General features: G+C 35.3%; 2 protein-coding genes across 28 annotated transcripts in view; both read right to left on the bottom strand.

Annotated features, from left to right (window-relative positions):
• Positions 1 to 1,736: 1,736 nt before the first annotated feature.
• On the bottom strand, positions 1,737 to 13,067 carry meltf (melanotransferrin). The gene is made up of 16 exons (XM_083567029.1): positions 12,914 to 13,067; positions 9,968 to 10,122; positions 9,411 to 9,510; positions 8,983 to 9,168; positions 8,649 to 8,799; positions 7,799 to 7,866; positions 7,301 to 7,485; positions 6,847 to 7,012; positions 5,445 to 5,596; positions 5,273 to 5,369; positions 4,923 to 5,117; positions 4,351 to 4,504; positions 4,211 to 4,278; positions 3,920 to 4,107; positions 3,634 to 3,826; positions 1,737 to 3,188 (listed from the first exon to the last, which is right to left on the bottom strand). The coding sequence occupies exons 1-16, from the start codon at positions 12,960 to 12,962 to the stop codon at positions 3,121 to 3,123; spliced, it is 2,175 nt and encodes a 724-aa protein (XP_083423155.1). The 5' UTR covers positions 12,963 to 13,067; the 3' UTR covers positions 1,737 to 3,120.
• Positions 13,068 to 15,046: 1,979 nt separating this feature from the next.
• dlg1a (discs large MAGUK scaffold protein 1a) overlaps positions 15,047 to 18,837 on the bottom strand; it is a 130,452-nt gene continuing 126,661 nt past the window's right edge. For all 27 annotated transcript variants that reach the window (XM_083566197.1, XM_083566192.1, XM_083566216.1 and 24 more), the window contains 5 exons: positions 18,464 to 18,565; positions 18,162 to 18,334; positions 17,908 to 18,017; positions 17,531 to 17,622; positions 15,047 to 16,693 (listed from right to left, as the gene is read on the bottom strand). In XM_083566197.1, coding sequence (XP_083422323.1) covers positions 16,587 to 16,693; positions 17,531 to 17,622; positions 17,908 to 18,017; positions 18,162 to 18,334; positions 18,464 to 18,565 — 584 coding nt within the window. In that variant the 3' untranslated portion in view covers positions 15,047 to 16,586. The remainder of the gene's footprint in view (positions 16,694 to 17,530; positions 17,623 to 17,907; positions 18,018 to 18,161; positions 18,335 to 18,463; positions 18,566 to 18,837) is intronic.

Genomic DNA, 18,837 nt, shown 5'->3' on the forward strand with positions numbered 1-18,837 from the left:
ATACTTCTCTGACACACCTGACTTCCTCATACAATACCACATCTCCTCTCCCGGCACTCTGTGGTACGCTTTTTCTAAATATACGAACACACAATGCAACTCCGTATGGCCTTCTCTATACTTCTCCATCAACATTTAAGCAAATAATGCATCTGTCATCCTATCCACTTCCTGCTTCACCATCTCCACATCATCCACCCTTCTCTTTTTGTATCTATCTCATTTTCCTCATTCATCAGCTGCTTAAAATATTCCCTCCATCTTTTCAACAAACTCTCCTAAATAGTCAACACATTTCCATCTACATACTTTATTGCATTACCTTGTAGCACATCCTTCCCAGCTCGGTCACTCTGCCTGGCCAATCAGTACAAATGTGTTTTTCCTTACTTAGTGTGCAACTCCACATACAGCTCCTCATGTCTTTTCCTTTGCTACATTCCTCTCCACATGCTGCTGCATCTTTTTGTACTCCAGCCTTCTTTTCTCATCACTCTGTCTATCCTAATTCTGTTTCACCAACATCTTTCTCCTTATGCTTTCCTGCACTTCCTCATTCCACCACCACATCTCTTTGTCTTCCTTTCTTTTTCCAGATGTGACACCAAATACCTTTCTAGCTGTCTCCCTGATCACTTCTGCAGTAGTTGCTTAATCATCCAGCATTACTCTTTTCTTGGTATGATTTAATGAAATCATGATAGCAAGAGTTAAAATCAAAAACTAAAGACGTGTACTAGTCTGTCTGCGTTCCTGTTTATTCAAGATCTGCTCTATTCAGATACCTTAACATTAAAGTTTGTGCCTCAGGATAACTCACCCTACTTATTGTGATTATAAATTTTCAAGAGGGATCATGAAATCTGTATCTGTAAATCTGTCACTTGTATTTGCACTTTTTGCTTTGTGACTAGTTATTGTAACAATCTGGTGTTATAAAAACCTTTTCTTTTCACTCCAATGCAGTAAAAAAGTGTAAAGATTTACTTATTACTTACTAGTAAAGGCTTTCCTCCACCACAGCGAAAGAGTAAAGGTCAGTAACACGGGCAACATTGTTTCCACACTGCCAAATGTAATTCCTAATGTTCACGTAAAAATTTTCGGTTGTAAACGTAGATATACTGCAAGTCTGATAGCACATTAAGGCAAATGTAGCTTTACTTCAACAGACTGTATTTTACCACCTTTAATGAGGAGATACCTATGGTATGACCTATTTACATAGAATTTATATTTTTTTATTTTATGCTTATTAACATTTTCAGCTGTGGTATAGGATGGATTTCCTGTCAGCTGTTCCTGTACTATTTTTCATCTGTGATGTTTGATTGGTAGTTTTCAGCAAGCCTATTTGTTTATTTGACTCAGACATTCTCATTCTCTACTGCTTAATAGCCTACAGTAATAAAATGTGTTTATTTTATTTCACTGTCCAGTGTGAACTTCTGCTAAAGTTCCACTGTCCATCTTATTTAGTTACATATAAAAAATACTTGGTGAACATATTCATAGTTATAATTACATTAAACTAATTATTTTATATTACTAATAAGTATATTAGTACTATTTTTTTTATAGAGGTCTGATATCTTTTTTTGATCCTGGAGATGTTTTGACATGCCTTGAAACTTGTTCTCAGTATCTAAAACATGAATCTTTTTCTATAAAGCTTTTTTCTGATCAAGAGAAAACAATCAGGTATAAACCAGTCACAAAACAGAAATGACACCACATTTGCTATGCATGTTTATTGAGAAGAACAGCAAAGAACCCTATTGGGCAACATGTAATAATACTTTAGCAGACTCACTGGCCTGGCAACTAAATATTAGTTACATCGTAATAATTTCATTGAAGAAACTGCAATCCAGTAAAGCTAGAAATCAGTGTGTCAGTACATATACACTGACATATACACTGGTATCTGAACATTGTATAAAAATACATTCTTAGTGAAAATTAAACAAATTGCATTAATGAAAAAATTGCAGGTATACAAAAGCATATTCAGTAGAGAAATTTTAATAGTATGCTTATCGAGCCAAATTTGTCGAATGCTGTACTTAGTGCACTATTAGAAAAGAAAAACACGAAAGAAGAAAAGGTGCGAATTTATAAAACAATAACAACACAGTCATGCAGCAAAACCTGTAATTACAATAGATGTTGTTTTATTCTGGTGCATATTGCCTCCGAATGTATAGAGTTAACATGTAAATGCTTTTGAAAATATGATCTTGAATACAGATTATCAAACGGCAAGAAGAATATATAATCTTGAGACTTTTCTCACTGATAAAAATACAAGGAAAAGAAGAAAAAAGAAAAATGAATTTAGTATCAACTCAGGCGTGATAAACCAGTGTATACTCAGTGACATAAAAGAAACTTCAGTTAGAATGTGCATATTCTCTAAAACAGCATGTGCCTTCAAGTACATCATTAAAAAAAGGGATATTCACAGAACACTTAATATGTCAATAAATATGTAACAGGCAATGCATATACACTGATATGGCTGTTGCCCTCAGGTATCTGAACACTACTGCAAAAGTGTGTGCAGTGATACAAATTCAACAAATACAGTCATGCTGTCAAGACAAGGCAGAGAAAACGCAACTGAAGTATGGGGACCCTAGTCTCGTAAAATCATTATAGAGCTTTAACTTTAACTGTGAATCACACTGAATGTATTGTGTCACTATTACAGAGTTTCCTCACTGTAATGATCAACTAAACCAAGTTAACAGTGATGGCTCAGAAGTTCAAGTTCTATGCTAATTTACGAACCCAATGCTACCTGCAGAATGCAAACTAGTCTGGATGAAAAATAAACAGAGAAAAGTCTGGATAAAAGCCTGCTAAAGAAAAAGGAAAGGGTGTGCTAATCAAACATGTACAGTACATCTATCATTAAGAAATTATACATTTAACCCTAACCCTGATTTTTGCAATTTGGTTTTGATAATAGCCAAAAAAAATAATACATAAGACTGTATGCCCAATCTATGTTCAAATCATTGGTGGACACAGCTTACAGCAGCAGTAGACTTGCATAAATGTAAATATATGAACAGGAGAAATCACTGAGAAAGCCTTAAGTAGCTGGTGCATCTGCTACACAGCAAAAAGGGAGAAGATCACAGCCAAGCTGATCATCATTAGTACAGGGACTGAAGATATCACTGTGAAAAAAAAAAATAAACACAGACACATAAACACACAATAAAGAAAAAAACGTAGAGTTAGTGCTGGCCAATAATGCAAAATCATCACAAAACATCCCAAGTATACTGTATGGATATGTTTAAGATGTCAATTTTTCAAATGTAATAAAAGAAAGATATGGTTAATTTAAAAAAGCCATTAGTTTAATCAGGGTTGTGGTGCATCCTGAGCCTCGTGTGAGACCACAAGTCAAGAGATACACCCTGGATAAGTTGTCAGTCCATTGCAGGACACCATGCAGACGCATTGACGCACTTATTCACATTTTATCATATACAATCCTCCTTCCACCACCAATCCACCCATGTTTTATTTAGATAAATAAAAAAACACCCTTATCTTATTTAAAAAAGTATAAAAACAGTCACCCATGTCTCACTGAGAAAATATAAATGTGTTCACCTGCTGAAGAGTCAGAGCACTCCATGGCTAAGAGGGCATCCATGTAGCTTTTGCCAAGCCAATCTTCACAGGTCTTTTTCTCAGCCACACCAATTATGTTTACTGTAGAGTCCTTAAAGATCAGGTCTGATCCTTCATATCGACTGGAGTCAAACATCTTGAAGTCGGAGTTAGTGCCGACCCCAAAGAATTGCTGAAGATAGTAAACCAAATATTGTAAATAAATATTAATCACGTGTATTTGTCATTTATGGCACAGACAATTTTTCATTACAGTAAAACCCACCTGAGCTTTGTCCAAAACGCCAAAGATGATGTGAGGGTTGGTGTCGGGCCGTACCATTACAGCATGAGAGGGAACACGAGCAAGGTTACATTGCTTATACTGGGTGACTTCAGCTCGAGACTCGTGAGAACAAAGCAGTTGAAAATCTCTTGAGTTCAAGTTGAGGGTCCAAGGGTCTGTTCCATTGCCTGATGAAGTAATTTTTAGTCAGCATTCTTCATTCTTCTATTTTTCAATCTTCTATATGTGTAGAATTTTGAATACTTAAAAATGCTATGTGTAATGATTCACCATCAGTATTCTGGAAAACTGTAGAATGTTTCACAAATGCAACCTCTCCTGCTTTCTGAACCAGACACCTGAAACAAAAGGTCATTTGTGTTTCTGCCTCTTAAAATCTCAAAATGAAAAAACTAAGTAAAATCTGTTACCTGAAGGCCCCATTGTAACCATCAAACAGATCCTGGCCTTTAACACACTTGTTCTGGCCACTGGCGTCTCCTATACACTGTGAGCAGAGGTTGCTGGGAAATCCAGGCTCATTGGCACCAGGCACACAGCTGGATTTAAAGAACTCTCCAACAGCTGGAAAAAATGATGGACATAAACATTTATTACTTTTCTGTGTGGACAATAGGTCTTAATAGAGGACTCTAGTGAAAGAATAAATCAGGGAACTACCATGCTGAGTAGAATTATTGGCACCTCTCTTAAACATAAATAATATAAACATTACACAATAATTTATATTTTGCACACAAACAATAGAAGTAAAAAAAAAAAAAGTACATGTATTTAAATTCAAAAATTAAAAAAACACAAAAGAAGTTACAGGAAATCAAAATACAAGAAAATAAACTAAAGTGAATACATACATTGAAATACACACAAATACATTTTGTGTACCAACAGTGCTAACAAAATAAGTTCAAATGCATGCTGAACATTGACCTTGTAATAAATCACTGAATTAGTAATACAAAGAGAAACAGTGTTTTCAAACCTTGGGCAAATTGGCATTTCTGTGGTCTGATAAGGCCCTTCTCAAGGAGCAAGCCTACTGGAATGTTCCAACCTGCAGTCCTGCCATAGCCTGTGTGACAGGAGGTCCGTCCCCTCAGATCACTGATTCTCTGGATCTCTCTGTTGCTTCTGCTTACGACAGCCACAGCGTAATAGATGCTGCCATCACTGTCCCCTAAAATGACAAAGGTCTGGTTTGTGAAGACTATGATATGAAGCTTGGAAGAATGGTTCTGTTTCTTACAGAGGTGGACAGCTATAAAAACAATGTTATACTGACACTGCTACACCCAATAATATAAGGAAAAACATAGTACAGCTGATTATAACCTGTGTAGCTTTCTCCTGCAGCAGGCACCAGGCCATATGTTTTTCCTGCAGTATAGACATAACCTCCATCAAGAGTGATGGCATCTGCCTTTTTGTTCTGTGTATACAGAGAGGATATTTTACACCACAGAAAGTGTCAGAGAATAAGAACTTTTAAAGTGAATTGGTCTACCTGGATTTTCTCCATGCAATCATCCACAGATGATCCATACAAACACTGGATTTTAGGTGAGAGTCCTTTTTTTTGGAAGGCTAGAGCCATGTCTTCGCATTTCTGCTGCTCACCAAAAGACAGCACACACCAGGTCAAGATCTCTGGAACATCTACAAACATATACACACACACACACACACACACACACACACACACACACACACACACACACACACACACACACACGACTTTTATATGAGTGCACCTACATACATAAAACATATGCACTTCCACACCTACTGTACATGTAGAAATATAAGAAACGAATAAAATAACGTTTATATGGGTGTATGGGAGGAAATTCTGTAAATCTAAGCCACAGCAATACCTAAGAGCTAACTTTTTCAATAATGCAGTTGGTAGTGATAACTTTCACTGGTGGACGAAGTATACAACCATGTACTTAAGTTAAATATACTTGGTAAAATATTACTCCAGTAAAAGTTCTCTCTTCAAACTCTCACTTGAGTAAAACTCCAAAAGTATTTGCCTTAAACTATACTTAAGTATCAAATGTACTATGATTTATTATGGCTATAATGTTCCTATTATAATTTTTTCAATCAAATTAGTTAAAGTCATAAGACTCTCTGTTACGCTTAGAACACCAATCTGTTAGTAGAATGACATTAATGAGTCTGACTAATGATATCTGTTAAAATAATCACGAGCCCAAAACCCTTTTTTAACTACTTAAAAATAATCACACAAATAAAGCCATAGGTGTTGTGGCAAGTTTCTTCCATAATTTTTTACTCTCAAAATGTTCTGCTTGCTCTTGAACTAACACTAAACTGTATGTTTCTGCTAAATAACCAAGCAGCAATCAAAACTAGTTCAAAACTGTGTGCGCTCTATCCTGATTGGTGGCTTGCTTCGCGCTTGACCAGTTACGTTTTTCAAAGATATTTGACTTTGAAATGCAGTGAAGTTTAAGAAAAAAGTCTCCCCAAATCATTACAAAGTACAAATACATGAAAAAGCTGCTTAAGTACAGTAATTATTTGTTTTGCACTGTCCACCACTGGTAATTTAACAATGTAAAGTTTAATAAACTGTCCTTTGCTTGTTTTTGACAAGTATTATAGCAGTAGCAGTAAACTATTCTGGTTATATTTGGTTGTATACCAAAGAAGTGTATAGAGTTATATATAAATTTTGTAATAAAATTACACTATGCATAAACAAAATGATTTCTAATCTGTACTAATATAAAACTCTGCTGGTTATTTTGGGTATTTAGCAAGCATTCAAACAAATAAATTACATTTACTGTTTTTCCAAAACAGACATTATTTTATTACAGGCAATCTGATTGCCTCTAATTAATTTGTTTATGGATTAAAATAAGGAATCTAACCATTAGTGGAGCAATCCATAGCTTTCAAAATGTTATAGTATTTTTGTCCCATCCATTCAATGTATTCTTCTCTTCCAGCAGGGATAAACTTTGTAGAGCTGTCACTGAACAACAGGTTTTCACCATTGAAGGCCATCGAGGAGAAAATGGAAAAGCCAGACTTTTGCTGTAGGAGGAAAAATATATTGTGTTTTTAACACTGAGGATCAAAATATGCAAACAAAATGTCACCGAACACTGTCTATAAAAGTGACATATTTCACGTGTATAGTTGACATTAATCGAAGTATGAAATCTATAATTGGACAACAACCAATGGTAAGATGGAACTGAGCTGAACAGAGCTGATGTTAGAAAAAATTTATCAAGATATTCTGCATATTCAAATTCAAGAACAACAGCACTTTGGGATTGAGAATTTTATCATATAACATTTAAGTAAAAATGCTCTTACCAGCCCCTCTCGAAGCATGTGGTATATCACAGAGCTGTCTACATTAGTGTGGACCACAATGCCTTTTGATGGCACTCGGGCCAGATTGCATCTCCTGTATTCGGAGGCAGGACTTCGGGATCCGTCTGGGCAGAGCAGCTGGAAGTCTGCAGCCTTGAGACCCTGTGCCCATGTGTCCCCTTTTCCTAAAAAAAAAAAAAATAAAATAAAATGTGAGACAATATATTCATTTACACAATAAATCTTTGCTTTTTCATAATTCCATGTCCTGGTTTGTTCTGTGCTACATTTATTTTTGTTTAAATCATCCATATTTACATTTACATTTGCGCCATTTAGCAGATGCCCTTTTCCCGAGAGACGTACAAAACTGCTTTGAGTCTCTAGCAATAAATAAATCTACACTGGTACAATAGATTACAACTTAAGATAAATCATCCTACAACTCTGTTGAGAGGTTTTTTGTTTGTTTAGTAATTTGACATGAAATTGACTTACCATCAGTGTTGTCACCAACTGTGGTGTGCTTTACAAAAGCTACTTCTCCTGCATTCTCAACAAGGCACCTGTCGAAACCAAATAATCTGTTCAAGAATGTGTATTTTCAAATTTTTTTTAACCCAATTGCAGGTAAAAGCAGGTCATTTATTTCCTTAAGTATTATATCCCTGTGTATTTATCTTATGTCGGATGCAGTCTTAAGTAAATTCATGTGTTTTGTATTTATGGTCCTGTGAATTAATTTTCCTGCATATTCATAGTTTTTGTGGTGTTTTTATCTTTTGTATTTGTTGTTTTGAGTATTTTTATTTTTTTTTAATACTAACCCTAGAGCATGGGTGCCAAATATATTTGGTTGATTGCAAAGGTACTAAGAGTAAATCGAGTGCCATTAAAAGAAAATGTAGATGTTAGTCTATCATCTATCCTCACTATGGCATTTGCCACTTGATTGACATACAGGGCATCCACGCATGCCATGAGCTACTGCAAAACTCATCCATCCATCCATCCATCCATCTATCCATCTATCTGATAGATAGATAGATAGATAGATAGATAGATAGATAGATAGATAGATAGATAGATAGATAGATAGATAGATAGATAGATAGATAGATAGATAGATAGATAGATAGTATTTTTTGTCTCTTCTATTGTTTCTTTTTTGAGAATATATATATTTTTTTATCTATTGTATTGTGTAATTATTGAGCATTTATTGCCCTGAGTATTATGTAGTTATTGCTTAATATATACTGTATATTACCCTCTATATTATTTTACTTTTCTTTGACTGGTGAGCAGCTGTTTCAGTATTTTAAAGCATATGGAAAATGAACATTACCTGAAGGCTCCATTATAAGAGTAGTATTTCTCCTTGTCGCTGGCCTCACACTTATGAGCTCCAGATCCATCACCGGCACAAAGCTGGCACAGAGAAGGAGCCTGGCCTATTGCTCCAGGAATGCAGCTAGCGTTGAAGAATTCTGCAACCCCTAGACACCCACAAAAACCATACAGTTTCTCATTCTTACATATAATCTACTGAAATATCATTTTAATAACAAATTTATAAAACTGATTAACTAAAACTAAACTTAAACTGATTCATGAGGAGGATTTCTTTTTAACTCTTCTCGACTTATAATGCATAAACAGTGAAGCAGGGAATAATGCACCTTGCAGCGTGTTACAGGCCATAACAGACATCCTTCCACTATCAATTAAATAGCCGATGGGCATGTTCCACCCGACGGTACGCCCGATCCCAGTGTGGCATGACTTCTTCCCCTTTAAGTTATTGATGTTAATGTGTGAATTTGTCTTCTTCACCACGGCGACTGCATAATATGTCGTTCCTTCACCTACAGGTCAGAGAGTTCACAAAGCCAATGTGAGGTAACATCTTTAGTGACACTGAACACACAATCTTCACAGATAAAACACTGTGCCTTCGTGGACAGTAATTTGACTGTAAAGATAAATGCTTATCATATCGAAAATAAATTATTAATAATAAACTGTTGGAAGCCCTTAAAAGTCAGAGTCCAGTCTAACACCAGGTCTATACATGCATTTCTATATATACTAACAAATAAACTCATACCTTCAGAAGTGGATTCTCCTGCAGCAATTTTGAATGTGGCTTGCTTCCCAATCTCATAGATGTCTTTGGCACTGGTAGAAAATGCATCAACTTCATTTATCTAAGGACAGAGCGTAGATTTATAAATGATATTTTCCTAAACATTTTTAGTCAAATTAGGTAAGGTTTTAATATAATTACACCAGAATACTACTATATATAAGATGTGGACATCCCAAAATAAACAAAGACTGGAATAGTCTTGGGACACCACAAATAAATCGTAATTTTTCTTATTTAATAATGCAGATCAATATATGTGTAGCTATGATTTAAAACGGTTATAAACTCATGCTATATGTTACTTGTTGAAGCAACATATAGCATAGGTTTATAACCATTTCACATCATTTTACTGCATAAGAGTTATTGCCACAGTGTTTATTGTTTGTTTCATGTTAAAAACTTAAAAAAAAAAAAAAGTAAATGGAAAACAAAGGATAAGAAAAATTATGAAAGAGCAGTGCATTAAATAGCATGTCATGATAGCAAGAGTGATTGTTTCATGTAGATGTTACCATGAGTTTTTGTGCACACTCGGTGACAGAGTTTGTGCGTACGCAGCGCAGCGCAGGCCGGATAGCGGCGCTGCTGAAAGCTATTGCCATGGCATTGCACTTGGCCTCCTCCTGTAGTGAAATTGCACACCATCTTATGCTGGTTTGGCTGTACACTAGACACACACACAAATGTTATAATTTGGTTAGATTTATCTTTATTCAACTAATCTTTCTACAACCTAAATTCCCAAAATGTTGGTGTGCTGTGTAAAATGTAAATAAATACAGCATTCAATGATTTGTAAATCTCATTAACCCATATTTTATTTATAAAAGAACATAGACAACATATAAAATGTTTCAACTCAGGAAATATAGCATTTTTAGGAAAAAATATGGAAATTTTTAATGTGTCAGTTGCAACACATCTTTAAATCCTTGGGACAGAGCAATGTTTAACATTGCATAGCGTCCTCTTTTTTTTAAAACACAGTACATACTGTATACATTTGTTAATTAAGGAGACCAGTTGCTGAAGTTTTAAGAGATTAATATTGTCATGGGACATTTATATCATGTTTTTCATTTCATGATGTGCCAAATGTTTTTATTTGTCGAAGGACTGGACTGCAGGCAGTCAGTTCAGCACTTGGACTCTTCTACTGCGCAGCTATGATATAGATATAGATAGTTATAGATGCAGTTTGCGGTTTAGCATTGTCTTGCTGAAACCTGCAAGGCCTTTCCTAAAGAAAGATATGGTCTGGATGGAAGCATATCTTGCTCTATAACATGTATATGTCTTACAGCATTGATGGAACCTTTCCAGATGTGAAAGGTGCCCAATCCATTTGCAGCAATGTACTCCCATACCATCACAGATGCAAGCTTTTGAACTGAACGCTGATAACAGCTGGGTGGTCCTTCTCGTCCTTGGTTCAAAGGATGTGGCATCAATGGTTTCCAAAAATAACTTCTCATTTTGATTTGTCTTTTTTTGATTTTGATTACAGACAGATTACCTGTTCTTAATTGAGTGCCACCCGAGGGCCCAAAGATCACATGTTGAAAACTGTGAATTCTGAAAGTATTTTATGTACTGTATAAATTTATGTTTGGTAGATGATGAGATACTCCAAGTTTTTGCAATTTCATGTTTAGGAATGCTCAATTAAAACTGATCCACAATGTTTTTTGCAGATTGGTGAACCTCTGTCCATCTGTCATTGTGAGAAACTTTGCCTCTCTAAGTTTTTTTTATACCCAATCACGTTACTAACCAGTTGCCAATTAACCTAATTAGTTACAAAATGTTTCTTTTTTAATAATATAGATTTTTCCAAACTTTTGTTCCCCCGGCCCAACATTTTTGATGTGTTGCATCAAATTCTAATCTTTTCATAAAAAAAGTACATTTATTATTTTTTAACATTTGATACATTTGACACATTTTCTATCTTCTATTGTGAATAAAATATTCACAATAGTGAATATGTAATGCATATCATTACATTCTAATTTTTTTATTTTATTTTCACAGAGTCCCAGCTTTTATCGAATTAGGGTTGGGCAAGCCACCAGTTCTGATATTGAACACAATGACAATGAACACACTGTAGCTTTGAGGAAATGTAAGTTTCGATAAGTCCGATGTTCATGTCTAAAAAATGTGTCTAATTCTGTGCAATTTCGTCATCTAACGTGTACATTGTTAAATATACAAAGTATATTTAAACTTAAGAATGTTAATATTTAATCAAATCATATCCTGAAAGGTCTACAGTGCAAGCTAAAGAAATACTGTACTCACACTAAAGATATATTACAGCAAATAATAGCATGATGTATATTATACGTTTGTCCATTTAGTCCTTCACACATCATTAAAAAGTATGTAAAAACACAGTGTGAATGTGAATTAGTAGTGTGTAGTAGTTGAATACCTTGTGCTGAAAAATCATCAGGTATATCCTGTCATGTTTGTGTAGCCTGAACCTTAAATGAATCTCAAATGTTTTATCAAATGAGGCCACACATTTAACACATTCACAAATGATTATGTAAAAACAAAGAATTATCAATGCAACACTAAAACAATATCCTAACACTAATGCTGGTCTATGTGTGGAAGATGCTACACACGTTTTTAGGATTTTGGTCAAATTTTAGGATTTATTTGTGAATTTTGATTATCTTTCTAAACCGAATTACCACACAAACTTAAATATTCAGGTTTCATGGTCAAGTGAAGTGAAAGTACGTTTTTTGGGGGAATTCCTTCAGTACTGTATGTTCTACAACATGGTCACTATTAATACATTGACAGCATTAAATCCTTTAAAGACTTACACAGAGAGAAAGTTGTATCTATTAACGTGGAAAAACTAAACTCATGCTGTAGCATATGAAAATAAAAATTTAAGAAATGTAAGTAAAAAAGCCCAAGTGCAGGATATTCATTTCAGATATATATTCGAGTATTTATAGTCAGGTTTTTAATGCTTTTTGTTTTTCTGTTGTTCAACAAATTTATGCATTCTTTATTACCGCATTATCTGTGTAAAGCTGCTTTGAGACAATGTCCATTGTTAAAAGCGCTATGCAATTCTTTATTTATTTATTTTTGGTAAATCTCCCGCTTCTATTTCACAGGTTACTGAATTAGTAACGACTCGGTAAGTAAAAAGTCTTTACAAAAATCTTTCTCATCGCATCTTTCATTATACACAAAGGACTAATGACTTTTCATGCAGGAATACAGGAACCATGCGGGATGAAAAGGCGCGCCTTCGGATAAAGCGCATGGTGCGCAGTGTAAATCCCGCAGTCAGAAAGACGCGCAGAAAGCGATGGGAATAAATAAATTATAATAAATGAAGTTAAGTATAGGAATGAGTGTATGTATGAATGTATGTATATATGTACAGGGTGACATGAAAAAGTGAGGAAAAAGTCAGGCCTTACCGCAGTTTGCGATGAAGAACAGCGCGCTCAGTGCACTCCACAAGCCCATGACTCTAAAGTGCGCACTCAATGCCGCATTTACAACTCCTGCCTGCTTTCTAAAGCCTCCTGGAGCACAAAGTCCAAAACCGAGACAAAGTCCACGTGTTTTCTTTTTTTTTTTTGGTCCAGTCTATAATCTTTTTCTTTTCCATCAAATGCGCATGATTTTCATTGAAACAGGATAATCAAAATGGGCCTACACCTCAAGTGACACGTACAGTACTGTACGAGGGAAAAATGCGCGCAAACACACACACACACACACACACACACACACTAAAAGAGAGAGTGAGCGGAGAATTCATGTGAGGACTTTCCTTCAGGCTACTTACAGTAATTATAACATTATGATCATTTTTTTTTTTATTTCTGAAATTATTCATTCTGTCTATACCTTAAAAAATACAAACGTTAACTACCATTATGAAAAAGTAAACCCTTTTGACTTTATTAATTAAAAGAAATCTAACTTTTTTCCCCTCATGGCGATCAGCCAAATGTGCCTTCAATCTGTCATTGCAGGGGGACACTTTGTTCCCACTAAGATCTAAAAACCTGTCACCATACACACATACAGAGAAAGAGTCTGACACACAAAAAATAGAGACACTGGAGGCTTTCATTACACACACTCTCCAAACCCCACCTATGAGGCCCACAGTGGGTACAATGAAGCCGTTCAGGTGAAGGGCGTTACCAACACCAGGACTCAAGCAGAATCCAGACCTGAAGAGCCAACATTCAGCAGAGGAACCTGATGCAACATTCAAATAATATAAAGCTGTATGAGCCAGTGGTGCTCAATTAACTCCTACACCCACCCAACTATTCCGAAAATATGTTAAATTAATTAGGAGTTTAACTACAAACAGAACTTTGTCATATCTACAGTAACAGTTTGTAGAAGTGCTTTTAGCAAAAGTTTGTAGTGTCAGTTTGTAGTAGTGCTTTCAGTGTGTTCAGCAAAAAAACACAAGTCAAGCATCAGGAATATGACCCATAAAACAAGTTACAGATATTATAAAAGTACTCTGGGTTATTATATTTATAACAGGAAGGTTGCTTGCTTAGATCAGCATCATAAACACGCACAGAATCAGTGCATGCAGATAGTTACAGATTAAATGTAAATGCTAAGGAGTTTGCTTGGAGATATATAGTGAGTAAGCAACCTAAATACGGCATATATACATTATATAGTAAAAATGTTTCTGAACAAAACCTGATCATAAAATTTGTATGAACATCAAGGAATCAGCAGTTCATCCCAAAGGTGTTCAATATAATTGAGGTCAGCGGTCTATAGCAGGCCGATCATGATCTTCCACTATAACCCATGTACACCATGGAGCTGGCTTTGTGCACAGGGCCAGTCTCATGCTGGAAAAGGTTTGGGTCTCCTAGTTCACCCTATACAATTGTGCGTCTCCAACTTTGTGGTAACAGTTAGTGGAAGAACTATATGGTTGGAAAATTCAGGTTTCCCAAGATTCATTACTTTTTACGGGCTTTAATATTTAAAATCACTCTATTGGTGTCACCCAAATGAGGATAGGTTCCGCTTTTGACTTTGGTTCTTCTCAAGGTTTCTTATTCATACCATTTAAAGGGAGTTTTTTTCTTGTCAGCCCAGGCTTGCTCACCGGGGATAAATACAAATAATGTACTTATATTTAAAATTTTGTTTTATAATTTTAGCTTTGAGACAATGTTTATTGTGAAAAAGAAAAAAAAACTAGAAATAAACTTGAATTGAATTAAAAAGATTATACAGCAATTCATCAACATTCCACAATGTTAAAATGTTTAGACGAATTCTTTTGCTATTTTGGATGCATGTAAAGATGAACATTTTCATAAAATCTGTATTAGATTATTTTACACCAATATTTTAAATGGATGCAAATGAACCAGTCATCACAAGTAAGCTGGAGAAAAGCAAAACATTTTAAATAATTTAATAAATTAGTCAGAATCCTAGACCACAAAACTAATCAGTTATTATAAAAAAAAAAAACTGAGAAATGATGTGTTCATGATGATGCATTTGATTTTGTGACCACATAAAGAAAGATACATTCATAAAAAAACCAGTGTGTGATTTGTTTATTAGCACTTGTTGTCTTTTGACAAATGGAATGAATCAGCTCAGAATATGTACACTGTCCAGTCAAAAATATGTTAGAAAGCTGGGGTTCAATGGAAGTGAATGAAGCGTCTTTTTTTTTTTTTTTTAGAAAACAATCATCTCCTAGTGCGGACGAAAGTGTGAGCTGGATTCTGAGAGAGTGCCCTCCAGTGGAGAAATAAAGGCTTGTGTTTGAGAGGAGCCTCAGCCCCAATGTCCAGCTAAGAGTGACCACTGTGTTTAAAGGACATGGTTTCTGACTGACAAGCTGCTGACTTTCAACAAAAAACTCGACATCATTACAACTCCTGCTGGGGAAAAAAATGGCAAGGCGTATTCCAGCTCTTGTACGGATTACACACACGTCTTTATAAATACTATTGCTTTTAAAATCATGCACACCACGTGAGACAGGATTCACATGGAAGAGAGGGCAGAGGAGAATGAGCTATAATGAGTTATAACAACTGCATTTGAAAAACTGCCCATTCAGCCCAGGTATGTCTTCACTAAGGGCCATGAAAAAAAAAAAAAGATTAAAGAGATGGTGAAGTAAAGGAAAATATATTCTTTTTTATATTTATATAGATTTATATATTTTCCATATATATTTATTCAATATAAAGATCATTATTCCTATATTTTTTAGAGTTTAAGTAAAGCTCTATACAGAGTTTTTATTATAACAAAATAGGCAGTATACTCGGGGTTAAATACATGTTAAAATCTTAGTGTATCCTCTTAAGATTTGCATTCTGAATTTATGTCCTAAAATACACATTCACCTGAATTTTAAACAAACACTTTCAGCCATGACACTGTAAACCTCAATTTCAATTTCTCAAAAACACCCTGATCAGCAGAAAACATCCAGGAATCCTTGAACAGAGATCATAAATTGTGCCAGTCATCAGTGAACCATCCTTCGGTTTGTGCAGTTTAGAAGCTGGATAGTTGCATAAGGTGAATGTTTTGATCTTTTTATAAGACCAAAGGGAGTATACGGTATGATAGAAAAAAAAAAAGACTTTGTGACTGTGGTTAATGTAGCTCAAATACATGTCTAAGGAAAACTGAAAATCAACGTAGGTTAACTAGAACAGAACCATCCAAAACATGCTTTTAGTGCTAAAACGTGCAAAATGTCGCTCCAAGTGATCGTACACGAGTGCACTTTTTTAATGCACTGCTATATGAAAAAGAAAATTCAAACAAAATTCAAGTGTATGCATTAAAATCTTTTCCACCTGTAAAGTCACCTGCCTTAAAAATGAAGGATGCTGTAATATATAATCTCCCAGTGAGGCCCTGGTAAGGAATAACACTTCTCCCTGAAATCTAGAAACATAGAGCTTTAAAACTTTATGAGATGTGCTGGACAATATCTGCCCACTCTCACAAACACGCCCTTGAATATCGGAGCATTTCCTATTTCAATTCACCCAAAAAAAGAGCAAAGACAAAAAAAAAGGTGGGTAAATGCTTTCTCTGACTTCAGCCATCTCACAATTTCTCCTTGGATGGCACCCAGATGTATGGTCCAGAATGAGCTTCTATGATCTGTTTAACCTGGTTGTAGAGCTCCTCCAGTGTGTCCCCTTGCACAATGGCTAAAAGAAAAGAAAAGAAGTATATTTAAATGAAAAACACTTATCCATGGGCAGACATTGCAGTATGGTCTACCGATGTAAGTCTACCAACAAGAATTTACCAGAAAATAAAGATATCATGGGTAAAAAACAAAAACAGCAGGGATGATGGGACCAATTGAGAAAATATACTGTTCAACATATAAATATTAGAATGATAGCACATGTTTAAACACTGTTTATTGTCCACCAATCTCAGGCCTAAATACTACTCCAATTAACCTTAATACATTAATTAACACTTTTATAATCATTAAGCTAAATAATTTTATTGATAAAACTTAACTCACGTATACACATTATATAGACTGTAAGTATTTGAGCAGTTAACCTTCACAGCCATGTATTTTATTTAACACCCCTAAACACCCCTTCATTTCTTTTAGAATAACAGTTTTTACTGACTAGAGGGACTGTGGGGATTTGTGTTCATACAGCCATAAGAGCATTAATGAGGTCAGACCATAGGTCAGATGAGAGAAAGCCTGAGGGTGCATTTTCCAGTTCATCCCAAAGGTGGTTAGTGGGGACACATCAAGGCTCTTGTACATTAAGATCCTTTACATGAACTTTTCCAAAATAATTTTCAGGGCCATTGTCATATTAGAACATTTTTGGGCCCCTGTTAGTTCCAGGGAGGGAAAACTGTAAAGCATTACAGCATTACATTGTCCAATAGAATGGTCTGCTTTCAGCTTTGTGGCAAAGATTTGGGGGAAAAAACATGTGTGGTGGCCAGTTTTCTACAATACTATGGTTATAAAGTGTAAGATGAGAGTAACTGTCTACTTTACGCACAAGTAAAGTGTTCCGTAAACTCCTGTTCCAGCTTTGTTGCTCTGTCAAAAGCCTTCTTGGCCTGCTCCTCTGTCAATCTCTTATTCATCTCTCTGATCAGAAAACAAAAACACAGAAATGACAGCTTTATATCAGTAATGCATTATTATCTTCATGTTCAATAGTCAGCCTGTATCAGCCTGTGCTCTTTACCAGTGAACAACATGTTTTTTATATTGTTTCTCAGTCTTCATTAAAAAGGGTTAAGTAAAAAACATAAGGCAAAAAAGGTAGAGAACTATGTAAAAAAATACTATGTAACTTGTAGAAAAGTGAAAATAAGTAAGCAAGCTGAATTAAAACAGTAAACATTTGACACATCAACAAAATAAACGTACAAAATATTTTCCACTGATTTTGGTTTGACAAACACAGCAATCGGGTAGAGCTGTGTTAGGTGGAGTCGTTTAATAGCATTGCCAGACACATCCAGGATGCAGTGTTTACCCTGAGAAGAAAAGGGGGAAAAAAGAAACAAAAAAGAAACAAAATTTACCAGCAATTTCTGTTTCAGTGCTGTGGTATACTAATTGCATTTACTATACTTCTGCTGTTTATACAGTATAATGAAGAAAAGGGAGAAGAGCTTCACCTTCTCTGCGACCTCTCGCACTGATTGTACGCTTGTGCCATAGAGATGATTGTTGTACTGGCCAGCTTCTATGAACTTGTGATCCTGGATATCTTTCTCCATTTGCTCTCGAGAAATGACAAAATGATAATCTCGACCATCAACCTCATATTCCCGCTTAGATCTGGTTGTGTCTGCACCAGGGAGGGGAATGAAACAAATACTATTAGCATCCACATTAAGATTAAATATGAAACTGTTGTTTATTGAAATAAAGTTGGAATGTCAGATGAAAGGCGTAATAAAGTGCACACAGTACTCACGGGGGACACAAGAGCCGAACTTATGGGAAAACTCCGATATCAGGTCATCGTTGATCCTGTCCTTCATAGGGCCCAGAATAATCACAGGACGAGTATAATTCACTGCAAAGTCAGGGACAATTTGTTTATTGTCTTTCATGATTAAATAGTCTAGAGCAGTGAAAGATGGATATGGAACGGAAACCTACAATCTAATATCTATTAGTAGCTTGACAATGAAAACATTTTAATTCAGCAGTGTGATATATATTACACAATAATATCTCATCAAATACCAAATGAAGGACAGCTGTAACTCTTTTGCTCGAAGAACAAGGACAAAAACAAAAAACACTAAAATTACTATTCTGTCATGTGTTCTTTTGTGTAATTTG

Source organism: Silurus aristotelis, assembly GCF_946808225.1.
Source record: "Silurus aristotelis genome assembly, chromosome: 2".
NCBI lineage: Eukaryota > Metazoa > Chordata > Actinopteri > Siluriformes > Siluridae > Silurus > Silurus aristotelis.

Bases quoted from the DNA above. Each gene is read 5' to 3' on its own strand.
- meltf (XM_083567029.1), bottom strand. From the start codon at position 12,962: ATGGGCTTGTGGAGTGCACTGAGCGCGCTGTTCTTCATCGCAAACTGC. The intron at 9,511-9,967 runs GTAACATCTACA...CTCTGTCCTTAG, and splicing joins AGTGTGCACAAAAACTCATG to ATAAATGAAGTTGATGCATT. The intron at 5,370-5,444 runs GTAGACCAATTC...CTGTATACACAG, and splicing joins ATTGCATGGAGAAAATCCAG to AACAAAAAGGCAGATGCCAT.